This window comes from Lonchura striata, chromosome 3 (genome assembly GCF_046129695.1).
Source record: "Lonchura striata isolate bLonStr1 chromosome 3, bLonStr1.mat, whole genome shotgun sequence".
Classification (NCBI taxonomy): Eukaryota; Metazoa; Chordata; class Aves; order Passeriformes; family Estrildidae; genus Lonchura; species Lonchura striata.
Genome location: NC_134605.1, coordinates 113,723,251 through 113,741,753, shown reverse-complemented (window position 1 = coordinate 113,741,753; position 18,503 = coordinate 113,723,251). Strand labels below are relative to the sequence as shown.

At 63.3% G+C, this 18,503-nt stretch overlaps 3 protein-coding genes across 4 annotated transcripts; all 3 read left to right on the top strand.

The window, feature by feature from the left end:
- The first annotated feature begins 696 nt into the window (after window positions 1-696).
- On the top strand, window positions 697-11,084 carry LOC110478489 (uridine-cytidine kinase-like 1). The gene is made up of 13 exons (XM_021545138.3): window positions 697-946; window positions 1,164-1,270; window positions 1,461-1,631; window positions 2,066-2,137; window positions 2,381-2,570; window positions 2,666-2,727; window positions 3,010-3,026; window positions 3,729-3,827; window positions 9,206-9,299; window positions 9,392-9,454; window positions 9,548-9,853; window positions 9,930-10,086; window positions 10,218-11,084. Exons 1-13 carry the CDS (start codon window positions 697-699, stop codon window positions 10,289-10,291), a joined length of 1,662 nt encoding a protein of 553 aa, XP_021400813.2. The 3' UTR covers window positions 10,292-11,084.
- A 776-nt stretch (window positions 11,085-11,860) lies between these two features.
- On the top strand, window positions 11,861-13,931 carry DNAJC5G (DnaJ heat shock protein family (Hsp40) member C5 gamma). Its single transcript, XM_021545189.3, has 4 exons — window positions 11,861-12,032; window positions 12,262-12,475; window positions 12,636-12,789; window positions 13,335-13,931. Exons 1-4 carry the CDS (start codon window positions 11,920-11,922, stop codon window positions 13,412-13,414), a joined length of 561 nt encoding a protein of 186 aa, XP_021400864.1. The 5' UTR covers window positions 11,861-11,919; the 3' UTR covers window positions 13,415-13,931.
- An 811-nt stretch (window positions 13,932-14,742) lies between these two features.
- TRIM54 (tripartite motif containing 54) lies at window positions 14,743-18,031 on the top strand. 2 transcript variants are annotated; one of them, XM_077781826.1, is made up of 10 exons: window positions 14,743-14,996; window positions 15,424-15,596; window positions 15,916-16,087; window positions 16,164-16,259; window positions 16,377-16,610; window positions 16,815-16,837; window positions 16,928-17,052; window positions 17,392-17,493; window positions 17,632-17,670; window positions 17,865-18,031. In XM_077781826.1, exons 1-10 carry the CDS (start codon window positions 14,829-14,831, stop codon window positions 17,873-17,875), a joined length of 1,143 nt encoding a protein of 380 aa, XP_077637952.1. In that variant the 5' UTR covers window positions 14,743-14,828; the 3' UTR covers window positions 17,876-18,031. The 2 variants fall into 2 exon arrangements, with proteins under 2 accessions (XP_077637952.1, XP_077637951.1); XM_077781825.1 differs by having other exon boundaries at window positions 16,910-17,052.
- The last annotated feature ends 472 nt before the right edge of the window (window positions 18,032-18,503 follow it).

The following is an 18,503-nucleotide window of genomic DNA, read 5'->3' as shown; positions in this document are numbered from 1 at the left end:
CACCGACCGTGCTGCTCCGTAATGCGGAGAGATTCGGGATGTGCTGCAGAGACGGGGGCAGGAGCCTGGGTAGGGTCGGCACTGGGCAGTGCCGGGTCCTGAGCGGGGAGGAACGATCTCAGGACGGGTAGGGGGCAACCGCAGAAAAGGCTCCAGGGGTCCTGGGAGACATCCGCGGTAGACTATGAACCAACAACGCACCCTTGGCGTGTCCTGAACACCACCCCGAGGCACGGGGCCCAGCGCTGTCCCCCCAGGACACGAGGGACAGGGACAAGCTGGGGACAGCCCGCCAAGCAGCCTGCGGTGCTGCAGGGCTGCAGCGCCTCTGCCGGGGTAAGGCTGAGGGAGCTGCAGCTGCTGAGCCCAGAGCAGAGCGGGCCCGGGGATCGCTGGTGTGACACCTGCAGGGAGGGCTCTGCGGGTGAGCTCAGCGCGGGTGAGCCCCAGGTGAGCCCCAGGTGAGCCCGGCCCGGGTGAGCCCAGCGCTCAGGGGCGGGGCCTAGGTCAGGGGCGGGGTCTAGAAGACGAGCGGGGCTCGGTTATGGGCGGTGCCTGTGCTGGGGCGTGGCCTCAGAGGGCGTGGCCGCACTCGGGGGCGGGTCCCGCCGGGGCGGGGCTCCGGCCGGGGCGGGGCCTGTTCCCCGCGCCGCGCACCGCCCGAGCCGTCCCGGCAGCCCCCGCGGCCGCGCGGCGATGGCGGCGGCGGGCGCGGAGGAGCGGCGGGGGGCGGCGGGGCCGGAGCGCGGCCCCGGCCCCGGCCCGCTGGGCTCGCTGCTCAGCCGCCTGCCGCTGGCGCCCGCCGCGGCCCCACGGCGCCGCACCGCCAGCCAGTGCAAGCCGGAGCCGCCGCTGCTGCGCACCAGCAAACGGACCATCTACACGGCCGGGCGGCCGCCCTGGTACAGCGAGACCGGCGCGCCCGTAGATGAGGCCTTTGTCATCGGTGAGCGGTGGGACGGCGCCGGGGAGGGGATGGAGCCGGAGCCGAGACCGGGCTGGGGAGGGGATGGAGGCCGGACCGGGACCAGGGCCGGGCTGCAGTCGGAAATCGTGGAACGAATCCCCGAGGAGCGGCCGAGGAGGGGCTGGGGCCGGGCTGCAGCCGGATCCGGGTCCGTGACGGATCCGGGCCGGGGCGGTGCCCCCGCCGCTCCCCGCAGGCCTGTGCGGCGGCAGCGCCTCCGGTAAGACCACGGTGGCGACGCGGATCATCGAGGCGCTGGACGTGCCCTGGGTCGTGCTGCTCTCCATGGACTCCTTCTACAAGGTGCGGGACGGGTGGGCGCTGAGCTGTGCCGGCACTCGCGGTTCCGTGTACCGCTGGGTGCTGCTGGTGCTCCCGGGATCGGCCCCGGGCAGGGCTGCGGTGCCTGTGGATGCCGGGATCCCGAGCAGTGCTCGCTGCTGGCCCCGGGCCGGGCCTCCTGCACGGCGCTGAGCCGTGCCGGTGCCTGCAGGTGCTGGATGAGGGGCAGCAGGCGCTGGCAGCCCGCAGCGACTACAACTTCGACCACCCCGATGCCTTTGACTTCGAGCTGCTTGTCAGTGTCCTGCGCAAACTCAAGAAGGGCAAGAGCGTGAAGGTGCCGGTGTACGACTTCACCACACACAGCCGGCGCCGCGAGTGGGTGGGTGCCGCAGGGGCCGGCCCGGGCTGGCAGGGTCCCGGGAAAGGGGAGCCCCTCTGGGCCCTGCAGGGCCTGGAAGGTAAAGGGAGGGGACAGCTGGGGGTCACTGGGAGCAGGGGATTAATTCTGGGGAGACTCTGGGTGAATGTGCAAACAGGCCAGTGCAGATATGAGGGAGGGACTCAGTGTGGAGAGGTACTAGGAGGACAGCATTGAGCAGAGCCTTGGGATCTAGAGCAAGGTTTAGGGTCTGTCCTGGACTGAAGCATCATGCACAGGGATGAACTATGGCTCCAAATCATTGGATGCTGCAGGACAGTTATGGGGAGCCCCAACACAATGGTGAGACCCCAGGGGGACAGTGCTCTGTCTGTGTTGGTGCTGCCGTGGCATGTGAGAGAAATAGGACAAACCCAGCTCCTGTCTGCCTGCAGAAAACAGTGTATGGGGCCAACGTCATTGTGTTTGAAGGGATCCTGGCCTTCGCCAACAAGGAGCTGCTCAAGGTATCGCTGCCTCAGGTGTCTGCTGGTCCCAAGGGGATGTGCTGCAGCAGGACAGGCACTGGCCCTGGGTGCCACTGCAGCAGTGGGGGTTGTGGAGGGAGAGGTTACCATGCTTGTGACAGAGCGCTACGTGTCAGAGGCCTCAGGGAGGGGATGCTGGGTGCCACTGCAGGGTGGTGGAGGGGAATAACACAGGTGTGATGAGAGCTGCATAGGGGGTGCTCACCCCTCCCAGTTTTCCAGCTCCTGGACATGAAAGTGTTTGTGGACACGGACTCCGACATCCGTCTGGTGCGGCGGCTGCAGCGCGACATCATGGAGCGCGGGCGCGATGTTGCAGGGGTCATCAAGCAGTACAACAAGTTTGTGAAGCCAGCCTTCGAGCAGTACATCGAGCCCACCGTGCAGGTTGCCGACATCGTGGTGCCCAGGGGTGAGGCCAGAGCTGACCCTGGCTTTGGGAGTGGGTGCTGTGGGGCAGGAGTGGGTCAGCGTCCACCCCATCTGCCTCCTCTGCTCCACTCTCAGGTGGGGAAAACTTCGTGGCACTGGACCTCATTGTGCAGCATGTGCACAGCCAGCTGGAAAAGGTGAGCCAGGGGTGAGGAGGAGGAGGGTCCTGCACGTAGAAGGCAGGACATGGCTGCACACAGACCTGTGCTCTTGGAGCACCTGAGGGGGCTCTTGACATCACTTGTCTCTTCTCAGAAGGCCCCAGCACGGTGCTTGGGAAGCTGATCTGTGAAGTGGGCACGGGGGAGGAGGGTGGGGAGCCATGTAGGCTGTTGTGGTGGCTGTGCTGGCCTGTGAGTGACTGACAGGGTGTCCTTCCTGTTCCCCTGTGCTGCGCCGGTGACCTCTCCACCACCCAGCGGGAGATTACAGTCAGGTACGTGGGGCCCAGGCTGCACAGGGGCCTGTTCGGGCTAGGGGGTCTGCTGGCACCCCCTGGGTTCCAAGTCTTACTGCCTCCGTGTCCCTGCTGGCCGAGCTTTGCTGAGGTGCCTGAGCGTAGCTGCTCCTCTCCAGCGCTGCAGAGGCTGTGCTCAGCTCCTTAGGGCCTGTCACAGCTCTGGGCTCTATGTGACACATCCCACACTGTGGCTGATGCATGTGGCCAGCTCCCTGTCTTGGTCCTGTCCCTCTCTGGAGCAGGACTGCTGTCCTGGCTGCTGAGTTACCCTGGGCTGTTCAGTTCTGTGGGAGAAGTGCCCTGCATGGTCCCTGTTCCTGGCAGTTCATGCCTCATTTCAGCAGGATATTTCAGCTTGTCCCTTGTGGTGCACAGCCCAGTCCCAGGGTGCATGGGAATGTCCTGCAGAGCTGCAGATCCTGCTGCTGGCCAAGGCTGGTGCTGCAGAGGCTGCAGAGTGTGTGGTCTGGGAGGTTCACCCCAGTCTGTTTGGGTAATCTGGCTCTGGGGTACCAGACCTGGGGCATTCTTCAGGATCCAGGCGGGAAGGCCAAGCACGGTGCTGACCTTTCAGAGGGGTTCTTCTAGAGCCTTCCTTGGCAGGGTCATGTCCCTCCAGGGGCCCAGTGCTGTGAGTGTGCGTGTGCTGCACAGCTCTGAGTGCCTTCCTCACTGCAGGGCAGCCCTGGCCTCCGCCCACCAAGGACAGCCCCTGCCAAAGACACTGAGCGTCCTGGAGAGCACGCCGCAGGTTCGGGGCATGCACACCATCATCAGGTACATCCCTGCCCCAGGCCCCTGCACACCAGTCCCAGGTACATCCCAGGTACATCCCTGCCCCAGGCCCCTGCTCTAGGCTGGTTGGTGGGATCACACCACAAAGCCTGGGGTGTTTTTCCCTTTTGCCCGTGGGACCTCAGTCGTGGTGGTTGGCCTGGAGCAAAATAGCTGAATGGAGCTAGCCCTGGCCCCGTGGGCACTTCTCTGGTGACCAGATCTCTGCATATCTGCTTGGGGTGATTCCTGAGCCAAAGGCAGGCTTTTCCTACAATGGGAAGGGACTGGTTGGCTCTTTTCTCACATGTGGAGCAACTGGTGACATGGAGCAAGGTACCCCTTGCCCCTCTCCCAGGGCACTTGGGTTTAGAGCTAGCTTAGAGAAGGGACCTGGGCAGCTGCTTCTATGACTTCACCACTCTTGATCTTTTCTTTCCCCTCTGATGCTCCTTTTTTCCAGGTGACAGTAGCATCAGTTAGTGAAGGGTCAAGGGCTGAGGCCTTTAGGACTACGGAGAGGTTCATTGTTTTTGCAGCTGCAGAACCTGGCAGCTCCCAGGTGTGTTTTTCCAGAGCAGAGGGGATGTGGAGCTCAGTCAGGTCTTCCTATGCCTTTCATGCTGTGGCTGCTATGGCAGCTGTGTGTTGGTTGGGAAGGTGTCAGCTCATGTCCTTGGGAGAGACCTGGAGAGAACTGAGTGCACTTTCAGTAAGCTTGCAGAGGATACCAAGTGGGGTGGGATGTGGATCTGCTGGAGAGCAGGAAGGCTCTGCAGAGGGATTGGGACAGTCTGGATTGATGTGATGAGACCAGCGGCATGAGGGCCAACAAAGCCAAGTGCCAGATCCTGCCCTTGGGTCACAACAACCCCATGAAGCACTCCAGGACGAGGCAGAGGGGCTGCAAAGCTGAAAAGGCCATGGGAGTGTTGGTCAAGAGTGGCTCAGCATGAGTGTCTATGTTTGGAAAGACAGGTGTCTGCTAAGGAAGGCAGGAGCCTCCCCTGGAATGGAAAAATGTAGACCCCCTCCCTCTGAATTGTTATAAATTTGAAATTAAGGAGGGGCTCTCAGGCAAAAATATGGGAGCAGGAATAACAGTTCTTTATTAGGGAAGAAAATAAAAAGATAAACAATGCAGTGAACCAAAACAACACTGACAGAGTCAGAATACAACCTGACACCCAGTTGGACAGGGTGTTGGCTGCAGTCCAATTAGGAATTACGGCTGTAGTCCTCCTGGAGTGTCAGGTGTGGTTCTCTTGGAGTAGTGATCTTGTAGGAAAAGGGTATAGTCTTCCTCTGAAGAGGCAGTGGAAGAGGCAGCTGCTCCTCTGGGAAATCCAGTGCAGAAAAAGCTGTGCTGGTGGGCCAGAATCTCAAGATTATATCCAGTTAGGAATGCTTGTCTTCTTCCTCTGGGCAGAGCATCTCACAGTGGGATGTTATAGCTTTTATTAGTCATGCAGTGACGTTCAATGGCCCATTATCAGCAGATGTCTCCCCTAAGGGAGGATTGGTTGTGGAAGAGCTGAGGAAAAACTGCCCACTTAACACAAGACAACTGCCAAACAGATGGCAAATGGAATACATCTTGCTTTTCAATCTGGGACAATGAGCCCAGGTGGGCTAGTGCCAGTGGCACCTGGGCTGTCCCAGCTGGGCACTGCTGGGGCACCTTCTGTCTTGGGGACAATTCTGGGCCCTTCCTGATAAGAGAGACATGGAGGGGCTGGAGCCCCAGGAGGGGCTAAGGGAGCTGGGAAGGGACTCAGCCTGGAGAAAAGGAGGCTCAGGGGGCACCTTCTTGTTCTCTATAGCTTCCTGACAGGAGGATGCAGCCAGGTGAAAGTCACGCTCTGCTCCCATGGAAAAAGGGACAGATCAAGAGGAAACTGCCTCAGTCTGCTCCAGAGGAGATTGAGGTTGGATATTGAGAGCAGTTTCTTCATGGAAAGGGTTTTCCAGCCTTAGCACAGCTGCTCCAGGTAGTGATGGGAGTCTCCATCCCTGGTGGAATTTAGAAACCACGTGGATGTGGCACTTGAGGGTGTGGGCTAGTGGTGGCCTTGGCAGTGCTGGGGGAGCAGCTGAACTTGATTTCAAAGGGCTTTTCCAACTAAAACAATTTAAGATGTTCTGATACTCATGACCACATACAGGCTGGCCACCTCCTTTCCTTCTCCTGACTCCTTCCTCCTGTGAAAGCACAGGCTCCAAGACAGATCAGGCAGTCAAACAGGTGATGTGGCACCTCAGGTGTGCCAGGCAGAGCCCTGTGCCAGTGCTTGTGTCCCTCCCCTGGGCTGTGGCTCCACCTTTATACCACAAGTGCTTGATGACCTTAATCTGCTGAGGCTCAGGGCTGTGCTAGGCTGCCCTGGGGCTGCAGGGCTGTGGCACCATTGGCCTCACATGGCTGTGCTGATGCGATGTGGGAGCAGGGCCAGGGGTGGTGGGGAGGCAGCTGAGCCCATTCCAGATGGTCTAAAAGAAATGCCACTTTTCTGAGGAGCATCGACTCAGCCTGTCAGCTGCCCCCTGAAATCCTGCTGCGCCAGCGCCTTTCCCAAACCTCTGAGCTGAGGAGCTCTGCTGAGTGTGTGTGTTAGGGGACAGCAAAGCAGTATTTGTTTCTGGTGAGACTTGGGGGCACTACTTGGCTTCTGTGTCACTTGGACATGGCATGGGGCTGTTGCTGGTCACCACATGTGGCCCTCTACTCCCAAGGTGCTGTTTTTTCCTCCTGCCCTTTTCTTGGGTTCTCAGAGAGCTCCAGGCTGGTGAGAATCAAACACACCTCTAGCCACATTTTGTGCACCTCTATGTGCAGAGTTATTGCATCTTGGCAGATCTGTCTCTTTATTAAGTGAATCCTACTGTGGTTTGGTTCCTGCTGCTGCAGTGCTCATGGAGTGCTGCTGCTCCCTCCAGCACAGCCTTTCCAAGTGCCTGGACATGTCCAGCCTGGCACCTGCACCACTGCAGAGCTGTGAGCCAAGATTCTTCTCCCTCCTTGTCCTGTCTGGTGTTTCCCAGTGCACTCTCTGGGATGTCAGTCCTGGCATGCTAGCCAGCACTATTCCCTGTCGTTCCACACTGGAGGCTCCTCACACTCACCCGTCTGTCTGCTGGGAGGGTGTTGGTGGCAGCAGATGAGCATCGTGGTGGCAGATCCAGGCTGGCATCCGGGGAAAGCACTTTCTGGAGCAATTTTCTGCTGTTGTGGAGAGACAGAAACTGAAAACTGGTCCCACACTAGAATAGCTGCACAGTTTGAGTCATGAGGCTGAGAATAGATGGAGTAAGAAGGATGCAGTGTCAGGATGAGGACTGGTATCCCATTGCCAGAGGGCGTGTTACATGAGATGCTGGGCAGAAGTTCTTCCATGAGGGTGGTGAGGGTCTGCCACAGGTTGCCCAGGAGATCTGGGTGCCCCAAGGGCAGGCTGGACACAGTTTGGGGGAGCCTGGTCTAATAGAAGGTGCAGCTGCCCATGGCAGGGCGGTGGGACAAGGTGACCTTTAAGGTCTCCTGACACAAACCATTCTGGGATTCTGTAACCCATTCATGGCCAGATTTCCCGGTGCCTGGCTGTACCAGCTGGCTCTCAGCTGCAGTCAGTCCAGTTCATGCACGGAGCTGATGCTGTGATCAGGCCCCAGGCAGATGCTCCTGGTTCTTCTGTCCTCTCCTGAGCATGCTAGGGAAGGCTGAGATCGTCAGGAGCGCCAGCTGCAGTGCTGCCCTGCCCAGCTGCAGGCTCCCAGTGTGCTGCAGTGTGCTGAGGTTCATCTGTCTCCTCTATGGATAGGAACAGTGTGTTTCCTCCAGCTTCACCCAGGCACTGATGCTGTGGGGTGAGAGGACTGCTCTGGGGACAGCGATGGCCCCTTAGGCAGTGCTCTGCCCACTGAGGAGGTGGGATGGTGGCACTGATGAATCCTGGTAACCTCCTGCTGCCCGGCATGTCCGGGGTGCCCTCCCTGGCACAGCCCTTCCCCCTGCCCTGCTTGTGCCCTGGGCAGGGAGAAGCTTCATGGTTGTGTGTGCACTGGGGTTCCCCAGGAGTGCCCCGTCCCCAGAGGAACCTGCCTCTGTGGGAGCAGTGTGGGGCCTCTCCCACCCAGCCCTGCCAGTGTGGGTCTCAGTGGGGACAGCTGGCTGGGACAGGCTGCAGTGGAGGCAGGGAGGCTGCTGAGCTCGTGCTGCTCCTGTGGGTGGATGTGTGGGTGCAGACCACCCGTGAGTGCTTTCTGACAGCTCATGCTGGGAGCTGTAGGCAGGGTCTTCCAGACCAGAGCTGGTTTTTCTGCCTTCCTTGGAGGTGTTGGCTGTGCCCAGGGGTTTGGAAATGTCTGTGTGCCATGGTCACTGCAGATGCTCAGCTGTGAGTGACCCTGGAATGGCTGCAGGAACACACAAGGACAGCAGTGATTGTTCATCCTCCTCCAAGTGCCTCAGTGGGGCTGTCATCCACCAAGGTGTAAAAAATGGCAGATGATGTCTTAAAACATAGAGTAAAAATATTCAGTATCCTTCTGCCTCTTCTGGAGTGTTGCCAGCTCCACTTCCATCTGGGAACAGGCAGGTGTCTGTGGGGCTTCTTTATCCTCATGTTCCCCACGAGGCTGGTGGCCAGGGTACTCCTAGTAGGAAAAGTCATCTACCTTCCCTCTGCTGTGGGGTTAGTGCCCTGCATTCAGGTCTGGCTTTACCCCTCCTGGGGAAGGGGAGAGGTTTCCTGAGAATTGCAGCCCCATAGCAGCTTTGTTCTGCTTTGTGTTTGTTTTACATCTTGGTGCCTTCAGTACATCAGAGCTGTGAAAAGGGCACAATGGGTATTTCAGAGTCACCTGGTTCTTAGCAGTGCTTTCTCTCTGACTTGGGACGTAGAGGGGAGAGCTAGGGACATATTCCACTCTTTTCTGTCACCCAGCATGCTCAGCCATGGTGCACTATGTCCCCTTCCACAGCAGGGTCCTGGCCTGTCCTGGCTCTGCTCCTGTTCCGCCCCGGGCTCCCCAGCATTCACCATCACTCCTGAGTCTGTGCCTCCCCAGGACTGATGGTCCTGCCCGACCTGTTCCTACTCCCCATTCTCTCCCCGCTCTCTCTGATGTCTGTAAGTGCTGTTGCAGCTCCCTCCCAGGGTAGCTAAGCCACTCTCTTGCCTCTGGAGTCCTGTCTAAGACAAAAGCTGAGGTCTCAGTGAGCCCCACAGTGCTGGTGATCACTGAGTGTGTCACTCCAAGAGTGTTCTGGTTGCCACAGACCGGGGCTGCTGTCCATGCTGGTTGGCCTCTGGAGCCTCACATCTGGTCTGCAGGGAATAGCAGGGGCTCTGTTCCCACCTCACTTGTGTCATCTCTCCCAGGAACAAGGACACGACCAGGGATGAATTTATCTTCTACTCCAAGCGCCTGATGCGGCTGCTAATCGAACATGCCTTGTCCTTCCTCCCCCTGAAGGTGGGTGACCACTCTTGGGGGTAGCCACAGCCCCACCGCCAGTCATAGGGTGTCTGGCTGCCCCCACACTCCTTGTGCTCCCCTTTCTGCAGTCGGTCACTGTGGAGACACCCCAGGGCACCATGTACGAGGGGAAGCGGTTCCACAGGCAGCGGGTGAGACACGGCTCCCTGCTCCCCATGAGGGCACAGCTCCTGGGGTCAGCATGCCCTGGGAGCACCCAGCACGTGTCCCTGCCCCTTTTCCAGATCACCGGCGTGTCCATCCTGCGAGCAGGTGAGACCATGGAGCAAGCCCTGACCGCTGTCTGCAAGGACATCCGCCTGGGCAAGATCCTCATCCAGACCAACCTGGACACGGGGGAGCCCGAGGTGAGTCCTGCTGCAGCCTGGCACGCGGCCCCGCGCCACTGGCACGTCACCAAGCGCCCTTCCTTCCCTCCCCAGCTCCACTACCTGCGCCTGCCCAAGGAGATCAGCGAGGACTACGTCATCCTCATGGACAGCACGGTGTCCACAGGGGCCGCGGCCATGATGGCTGTGCGCGTCCTGCTGGTGAGGGGCTGGGGAGGCGGGTGGGGCACGGCGTCCCCCGGGCCCGGCTGGGCTCTCACATCTCCGTACGCCACAGGACCATGACGTGCAGGAGGACAGGATCTTCCTGCTGTCGCTGCTGATGGCAGAGATGGGGGTGCACTCTGTGGCCTATGCCTTTCCCCGTGTCCACATCATCACCACCGCTGTGGACAAGCGGGTCAACGAGGAGTTCCACATCATTCCGGGCATTGGTGAGGGGGACCAGAGTGTGCTGTACCTCATGGCTAGGGCCAGCAGCCCTAGGGGTAGCCTGGCAGCCACACCAAAGGGAGGCTAGCAGGCTGGTGCTGCTGTGTCTTCACTTTGTCCCTTTCTTTGCCAGGTAACTTTGGAGACAGATACTTTGGCACCGATGGCCCCTCGGCCTGGTGTGAGAATGACAGCACGGACTGCTGATCTGGCCACAGGACCACAGGCTAGGCTGGCTGCAGGGCTGGCACCCATCCCTGACCCCAGGAAAGGCCCTGAGCTGCCAGCTGTGCCCACCTGCCAGCCCCTGGCTCTCTGGACCTGCAGACAAGCCCCTGCTACTGGTCTCCCTCTGCCCCAAAGGACCAGTCCTCCCCAGGGAGAAGAGAGGGATGGCCTCTCCTTCGGACCACGAAGAGGGGATATTTAGGACATTCCTTGCTCCCAGAGCCCTGCCTCTGGGCCAGTGGTGCCTCCAGAGGGAGTGGTGGCCTCCCTGCGGCTGTGCCTGAGGGGTGCTCACCTTCTCCCCAGGGAAAGAGGGGGATGGGGTCCAGTCCAGGCGAGCTCTGTGCCTGGAATCCATATTTATTTATATTTATTGAGGGCGGCCTCCAGCTCCAGTGGGACCCTCTGACATCAGGGACTGGACCTCATAGATTCACCCCGTCCCTGCCAATCCACACTCCATCCCTGGCCCCGGGACTTGAGGGGGTTGTCACGGGGCTGCCTTCCCGGTGCTGTCCCATCCTCAGTGTGCAGAGTGCTGCTGGTGACCAGGGAGTGGTGAGGTGTCCCCGGTGCTGCCCTTGTTGCTCAGGTTCTTTTTCCAAAGGGCAGCGGCAGCCTTGCCCCCCCCCCTCGGCCCCACCACCGACGGCAGCAGGGAATCCCGGGGGCGGGGGTCTGCCCCGGTACCCGCGCCGTCCCGGGCCCGGCCGTGCCCTCACCACCTCTTCGCCGCCGTTTTGTACCAATAAAGGAGCAGCGCGATCCCCGAGTGCCGCCTCCTGCTGCCGCCGGACCGGGGTCAGGTGGTGCGGGCCGTGCCCTGTACCGCGTGTCACCCGTGCCCTGTACCGGGTGTCACCGGGCGGGCCGTGCCCTGTACCGGGTGTCACCAGATGGGCCGTGCCTTGTACCGGGTGTCACCGGGCGGGCCGTGCCCTGTACCGCGTGTCGCCGGGCGGGCCGTGCCCTGTACCGGGCGGGCCGTGCCTTGTACCGCGTGTCGCCGGGCGGGCCGTGCCCTGTACCGGGCGGGCCGTGCCCTGTACCGGGAGGGCCGTGCCCTGTACCGGGTGTCGCCGGGCGGGCCGTGCCCTGTACCGGGAGGGCCGTGCCCTGTACCGGGTGTCACCGGGCGGGCCGTGCCCTGTACCGGGTGTCGCCGGGCGGGCCGTGCCCTGTACCGGGCGGGCCGTGCCCTGTACCGCGTGTCACCGGGAGGGCCGTGCCCTGTACCGGGAGGACCGTGCCCTGTACCGGGTGTCGCCGGGCGGGCCGTGCCTTGTACCGGTGTCACCGGGCGGGCCGTGCCCTGTACCAAGTGTCACCGGGCGGGCCGTGCCCTGTACCGGTGTCACCGGGCGGGCCGTGCCCTGTACCGGGTGTCGCCGGGCGGGCCGTGCCCTGTACCGGGCGGGCCGTGCCCTGTACCGGTGTCACCGGGCGGGCCGTGCCCTGTACCGGTGTCACCGGGCGGGCCGTGCCCTGTACCGGGTCGCGGGCGGCGCCTGCGCAGAGCGGCGGCGGCGCGGGCGGAAGCGGCGGCGGGGCGGGGCCGTGGCGGTCGGTGCCGCGTCCCGTCCGACCCCGCGACCCTCGGCGCGGCCATGGCGGAGCCCCCGCGGCCGCAGCGGAAGCTGTCCCGGGTCGGGGAGAGCCTGTACCGCGTGCTGGGGCTGCAGAAGGGCAGCTCCCCCGAGGAGATCAAGAAGGCCTATCGGTACGGGGGGGTCCGCGCGGTCCCTGGGAGCCCGGGCGTGAGGGTCCGTCCCGCGAGCGCGGCCGGGATCTCGTCCGGATGGTCCCGGTGCCGTCCCGGCGGTCAGGGTCGGTTCCGGGAAGCGAGGCTGTAACCCGTGCCGGGGGTCCTGGGTCCCTACCGGGGCCGTGGGCTGTCCCGGGGAGCGAGGCTGTGAGCCCATGCCGGGGGTCCCCGGTTCACCCCACAGGAAGCTGGCTCTCAAGTACCATCCGGACAAGAACCCCGATGACCCGGCGGCAGCCGAGCGGTTCAAGGAGATCAACAGCGCCCACGCCACGCTGAGCGACGCGGACAAGCGCCGCCTGTATGACCAGTACGGCTCCCTCGGCCTCTACGTGGCCGAGCAGTTCGGCGACGATGCCGTCCGGCACTACTTCCTCATGTCCAAGTGGTGGTTCAAGGTGAGCCCGGCATCGTCCGGTGTCCGTGGGGCTGGCGTGACGGGGCTGGCGGGTCACTGGCTCAGCGGTTTGGCAGGCTGGTGGCTTGAGTGGGGTCTTAGCCCTGCTGTGATGGGTCAGGGACTTGGGTGAGCTCACAGCACGTTTGTCCCTGACACAGGCACTGGTGCTGTGCTGTGGAGCCCTCACCTGCTGCTGCTGCTGCTGCTGTTGCTTCTTCTGCTGTGGGACGTGCTGCCCGCCCAAGGAGGATGAGTCCTACAAGTATGTGGACCCCAAGGACCTGGAGGCACAGATGTGTGCAGAGGACAGCGGTAAGTCAGGCGGGAGCCAGTGGCTAGGAGCACCTGTGTTTGCTTGGTGGGGGCTCTGGGATCTCCCCTTATTCCATCTTGTGTGGGGGACAGAGTTCTGGCTCAGATGTTGGGTTGGTTTTAGTCACAGCTCTTACAGCCAGCCCTTGGTGTTTCCTGTGTGGGTCAGGGCTGGTGGCAGTGACAGTGCCAGGCAGACATTGCACGGGCCATGGGTACACCTTCTCCTTCCCTCTGGACACAGGCCCCCTGAACAGGCCTGAAGCTTAGAGACCCTGGGGCCTGTGCCCTTTGGGACACAGAGCACGGGAAGAGCAGCTGTGCTCCAGGCCAGCTGTTCCCTGGCACCAGCCATACTGGTGTCAGTGGGGCTGGGTGACTCCTGCAGGTTTCCTTGGGGTCGGGGCACTCCCATGGCCCTCTGCACTGGGCAGGGGTATGGGGGCTTTGGGCTGTGGGGGCCCTTGAGGCAGTGTTGTGAGATTCCTGCTCACTGGCACCACAGGATGGGGCTGAGCCACTGATCTGCAGCTCTTCCTTTCCAGATCCTCAGATCCCTGTTATAGCACAGCCCGCGCCTGCCAGCACGGACCCACTGCCAGCCAGCACCAGGAGTGATGCCTGAGGCTGGCCCCATCCCGCCGGCTCCCTGAGGACTCGGGGCAGGGATTCTCCTTTGGGACTGTCACTTTCTGGGACCACGGTCCCACCCCCCAGACTGGCTCATCAGCCTCGGGAGGGATATAATCTCAGGTTAATTTGGCCAGCATCAATGCACAGGCTCCTGGGCCCCTGCTCGAGCTCCAGGGCAATGCCCCAGCACTGGTGGTGGCAGTGGCCTGGAGCCCATGCTGCCATGGCCCCCTTGAGTGCCTTGCCGGTGCCCAGGTCGGGCAGCAAGCAGCAGGCACGAGCAGGGACGCTCCGGGCCGAGCTCTGCAGGGAGCCAAGCGCGTCCGAGACCATTAGCACTGTAACCTCTGGGGCTGGGCTGAGCCCGCTGCCCCCCTGCAGCCCTCCCGCTGGGTGCTGGGTGCCAAACGCTGCTGTGGAGTTGGGGTGCTCCTGTCTGTGCCCCTTTCCTCTGCCCTCTGGGTTTGTCTAGGTTTTTGTGGGCACCATTAAAGGCCGACGGGAGGGGAGTGTGTGTGCCTGGGTTCTGTCCGTCGGTGGTAGGATGTGCCTCTGCCTGGTGTTGTCCATGCTGGGGGCTGTGCCCATGGATCCTGCAGGGTGCTGTGGGGACTAACTGGGGTGTGCAGTAGGCAGGTCACGTCCTGTGTGGAATGGTCATGTCTAGTGTAGTGAATGTCACTGGTCTCCTGTCACCCACCTGGGTCCCGCTCTGTCCCCTGCTGCTGGCTCCCGCAGGCTCTGCTCTTCCCTCTCCTTGCTGCTGCCATCCTGGAGCCCTGCTCCCCCCTGCCGGCACTGCCCCTGCTCCTGCCCCGCTCTCCTGCGGAGGGCTAGGACTGGCAGGGATGGGACCAAGGGGGACACTGTGAGCCGCTTGCACTTTCTTCCCATGTCTGGTCACTGCCACTGCCCGCAGCTGCATGGGCTCTGCCTCACTCCCTAAATATAGCCAGGGTGCCAGGGTGAGTGAGGATGGGGGTGTCCTGGCTCCAGCCCCTCCACCCTGCTCTTCGGAGGGGCTGGCACTGGGCTGTGGGATCTGCGGGACCCCAACCTCCCCCAGCCCTGCTGGGGGACACATACTCCTCAGCATGACTGCCAGCCCTGCACCCCTGCACCAGCCAGGCCCGGTCCCCGGAGCCTCGGCCGCTCCTCCTCCCGGGCAGGGGATCAGCGGGTCCCGAAGCGCAGCGGGTCCCGGGACCAGCCGGTCCCTAGGGTGGGCAGGAGCGGTGACTCAGTGTCACCCGACGCCGCCGACAGCTGCGGCCCCGGCGGGGCGGGGGCGGCTAAAATTAGCGCCGGGGGCCGGGGCCGGGGCCGAAACAAAGCGGGCACCGGGCGGCCGGAGCGGAGCCGCGAGACAGAGCCGGGTCGGGCCGGGCCGGGTCGGGACCGCAGCCATGAACTTCGCGGTAGGGCTGAAGCCGCTTCTGGCGGAGGCGCGGAGCATGGAGAGCCTGGAGAAGCAGCTCATCTGCCCCATCTGCCTGGAGATGTTCTCCAAGCCCGTGGTCATCCTGCCCTGCCAGCACAACCTCTGCCGCAAGTGCGCCAACGACGTCTTCCAGGTGGGACCCGCCGGTGGGGCGCGGGGAGGCACCGGGACCTAGGCATTAGGACCCCAGTCCGGCGGGTGGTGGCCCCGTTATCCCGGGATCCCCGGCCAGCGAGGCGGAGGGGCGGGCGGCACCAGAGCACCGGGATCCTCTTCGCAGAGGGGCCTGGTCTGACACCGGCACCGGCAATCCCGGCTGGGCTGTGCCCGGTGCCACTCTCGGCCGGCGGAGACGGTGAACGGGAAGCAGAGCCCGTGTAGGAGTCCTTGTTTGTCTCCACACCCGTGTCCTGTCCGTGCTCCTGCCCGTCTCCGCCTCTGTTTCCGTGCCATGGCCGTGCCCGGGCGCGTCCCGGGGGCTGTGGGGTGCAGATCCGCGGGGCTGGGAGGTGCCGGGGGTGCGGGGTGCCGCCGCCGTGACCCCTCGCGTACCCCCCCAGGCCTCCAACCCTCTGTGGCAGTCACGGGGCTCCAGCGCGGTGCCGTCGGGCGGGCGGTTCCGGTGCCCGTCCTGCCGGCACGAGGTGGTGCTAGACCGGCACGGGGTGTACGGATTGCAGCGGAACCTGCTCGTGGAGAACATCATCGACATCTACAAGCAGGAGTCGGCCCGGTCCGGAGGCGTGGGGACCCCGGGGCGGGCAGGGCGAGACCTGCGGGTGACAGCAAACCCAGCGAGAGGGCTCGGGGTGGGATCCCAGCAGGAACTGGGGAGCCATGGGGTCCATATAGGGCCAGGGAATATCCCTGGGGCTGCGGGTCTCTCCAGGGCCAGCGGTATTTCTGCTGCCAGCAGTGTCCCTGCAGCTGAAGGGTCCCTGGGAGCCAGAGGTGTCTTGAGGGCTGGGCAGATCCCGGGGCTGGTGCTGTCTCTGAAGCTGGGGTGCCTCTGGGGCCAAGGTGTCTACCTGATACCCCAAACCGCCATGTAGACCCCTTCATGCCAAGGCTGAGCAGCACCTGATGTGCGAGGAGCACGAGGACGAGCGGATCAACATCTACTGCCTGCGCTGTGAGGTGCCCACCTGCTCCCTCTGCAAGGTGTTCGGGGCGCACAAGGACTGCGAGGTGGCCCCGCTGCCGGCCGTCTACCAGCGCCAGAAGGTGGGGGGACCCTGGGGTCTCGGGGGGCTGAGAGTGCCTGCACAGCCACCCTCACACCCAGCCCCTCTCCTGCCAGAGCGAGCTCAGCGATGGCATTGCCATGCTGGTGGCGGGGAATGACCGGATCCAGGCCATCATCACACAGATGGAGGAGATCTGCCACACCATCGAGGTTGGGACCGAGGGTTCTGGCCCGGGGCTGTGGCAGTGGGGGGATGTGGTGCGCTGGCAGTGTCCAGCCCTGGGGCTGTGCTGGGGGGACACGGCGCAGCCCTGGCTCTGTCCGCAGGAGAACGGCCGGCGGCAGAAGCAGCATGTGGGGCTGCGGTTTGATGCGCTCTACGGGATCCTGGAGGAGCGCAAGAAGGAGCTGCTGCAGAGCATCGCAGCCGAGCAGGAGGCCAAGCTGCAGCGAGTCCGTGGGCTCATCCGCCAGTACGGAGACCACCTGGAGGCCTCCTCCAAGCTGGTGGAGTCAGCCATCCAGGCCATGGAGGAGCCCCAGATGGCCCTGTACCTGCAGGTCCTGCCAGGGGAGCAGGGAGAGAAGGGACAGGGGGGCTGTGTGGTGCTGCCATGGTGTTCCCTGAGGGGCATGGGGCTGCTCACAGGTCTAAACGGGGGGCTGTGCTCACCCAAAAGGATCTGTGGATGCCCCTGGATGTGCCCCACCTGTGGTGGGGGTGATGTCTAGAAGACACTGATCCCGCCTCGTTTTCCTTCACAGCACTCCAAGGAACTCCTGAAAAAGTGAGTGGGGACTATGGAGGGAAAAGACCTTTGGCTGGTGGCCCTCTGGGTGCTGGACCCTGCAGCTCCCAGGGTGTCTCTGCCCTGCAGGATCACAGACATGTCCAAGGCATCAATGAGCAGCCGCCCTGAGCCTGGCTATGAGAACATGGACCACTTCTCCATCAACGTGGACTATGTGGCTGAGATGCTGAGGACCATCGAGTTCCAGACAGGTGCCTGCACTGGGGAAACTGCTGCTGTCCTGAGGGGGTGCTGGGACTGCCTGGGGTGCCCAGAGCCCCAGGCGGAGCCCCCCTCACCACATGCCCTGTGTGGGAATCCCACGCAGGACTGGGGATGTGACCTTCACCTGTAGCTCCACCCAGGGGCCCTGGAGGGTCAGTCCTGCCCAGGCTCTCCCTGGTTCCCACACTGGGCTGGTCACATTCCTCCTAGGAACGTCCATCCTGGAGCGTCCTGCTCCATCACCTCCCTCCTGCATGCCCTAGTGTATCCCCATGATGCAGGAGGGAGGGAGGGAAGGTCCCACCTGAGCTGTCCCCTGCCCACAGAGCCCCTGGGTGAGGATGAGGGGGATGGACCTGGGGACGGCAGTGAGGCTGCAGCAGACGAGGACCGGCTGGACAGTCTGGAGGTGCCCGAAGCTGCTGAAGGTGAGTGCCTGCCCTGACTGCCCAGGGCTGTGTCCAGTGCCAGCCTTCGGCTGTGCCGTGGTCTCCGTGTGGCAGCACGTGTCCTTCAGGGTGCTGGGGCATCCTTGCCTCATTCTTGCTCCCTCTCTCCCGCTGCAGATGTGGGGCCGAGGCAGAAGCCAGCGAGCTCTCCCCATGGTGAGACCTCATGGGAGTGAGATGGGCACGGCCATGGGGTGCCGTGGGGCAGAGGAGACCTGCTGGGAGTGGGGATGAGGGTGTGGAGGGGCAGGTCACACCTCAGGCTCCCCCCAGGGCATGCCTGTCTCCCTGCTGCAGGGAGTGGGAAAGGGGTTCCGGGCTCCCAGGGCTGAGGCTGCTTTTCTGCACAGGTCAGCACTGAAGTCGTGGGGTAAGGCTGCCATACCCTCAGCTCTGGCTGTCCCTGTCACCCCCTGCCGTGGCTGTGGCCATCCCTGGCACTCTTAGGAGAGCTCCATCCCTTCTGTAATTCCCCAGATGGGCGCTGCCCCTCTCCAACATTAAAAATGTGTGAGGACGTGTTCTCCCGTGTGCTGTGTGCCTGGGGTGGAGGCGAGGGCTGCCTCAGAGCAGCTCTGCACCGGCCCCACAAGGTCTAGCCCAGCACAGCCCCTGCCCCGCCAAGCCAGCAGTGCCCCCAGGGCCTCAGGCAAGGGGCTGAGACCCCAGAGCCCGAATGCAACGCGGGCTTTGAGGCTTTGAGCCCTGGGCCCTGTGAGTGCGGCTCTGCCCCCCGCCCACAGCCCCTGCCGGGGGGCCAGGACCCTCGGGTGCCCCCATCCTGCCCGCCGGTCCCCTGGGAGCTGCGAGCAAACACGGCGGGGATGAGCTGGCTGAGAGCCCCGCCGCCGCCGCAGCGCCGGCTCGGGCCGGGCTCCCCCGGGACGCCCCGGCTGCGTCACCCGCCGGCTCCGCCGCCGCTGCTGCTCACGGCCGGCTGCCCGGGCCGGCTCCCGGTGCCCGCGCCGCCCGGGCCGGCTCCCGGTGCC

What these genes read in the sequence shown, in the direction of transcription:
- LOC110478489 (XM_021545138.3), top strand. Translation starts at nt 697, where the DNA reads ATGGCGGCGGCGGGCGCGGAGGAGCGGCGGGGGGCGGCGGGGCCGGAG. An exon ending in AGATGAGGCCTTTGTCATCG is followed by an intron (nt 947 to 1,163) that starts GTGAGCGGTGGG and finishes CGCTCCCCGCAG; the next exon opens with GCCTGTGCGGCGGCAGCGCC. An exon ending in TGTCCTTCCTCCCCCTGAAG is followed by an intron (nt 9,300 to 9,391) that starts GTGGGTGACCAC and finishes CCCTTTCTGCAG; the next exon opens with TCGGTCACTGTGGAGACACC.
- DNAJC5G (XM_021545189.3), top strand. Translation starts at nt 11,920, where the DNA reads ATGGCGGAGCCCCCGCGGCCGCAGCGGAAGCTGTCCCGGGTCGGGGAG. An exon ending in GAGATCAAGAAGGCCTATCG is followed by an intron (nt 12,033 to 12,261) that starts GTACGGGGGGGT and finishes TTCACCCCACAG; the next exon opens with GAAGCTGGCTCTCAAGTACC. An exon ending in TGTCCAAGTGGTGGTTCAAG is followed by an intron (nt 12,476 to 12,635) that starts GTGAGCCCGGCA and finishes TCCCTGACACAG; the next exon opens with GCACTGGTGCTGTGCTGTGG.
- TRIM54 (XM_077781825.1), top strand. Translation starts at nt 14,829, where the DNA reads ATGAACTTCGCGGTAGGGCTGAAGCCGCTTCTGGCGGAGGCGCGGAGC. An exon ending in TACAAGCAGGAGTCGGCCCG is followed by an intron (nt 15,597 to 15,915) that starts GTCCGGAGGCGT and finishes ACCGCCATGTAG; the next exon opens with ACCCCTTCATGCCAAGGCTG. An exon ending in AGATGGCCCTGTACCTGCAG is followed by an intron (nt 16,611 to 16,814) that starts GTCCTGCCAGGG and finishes TTTCCTTCACAG; the next exon opens with CACTCCAAGGAACTCCTGAA.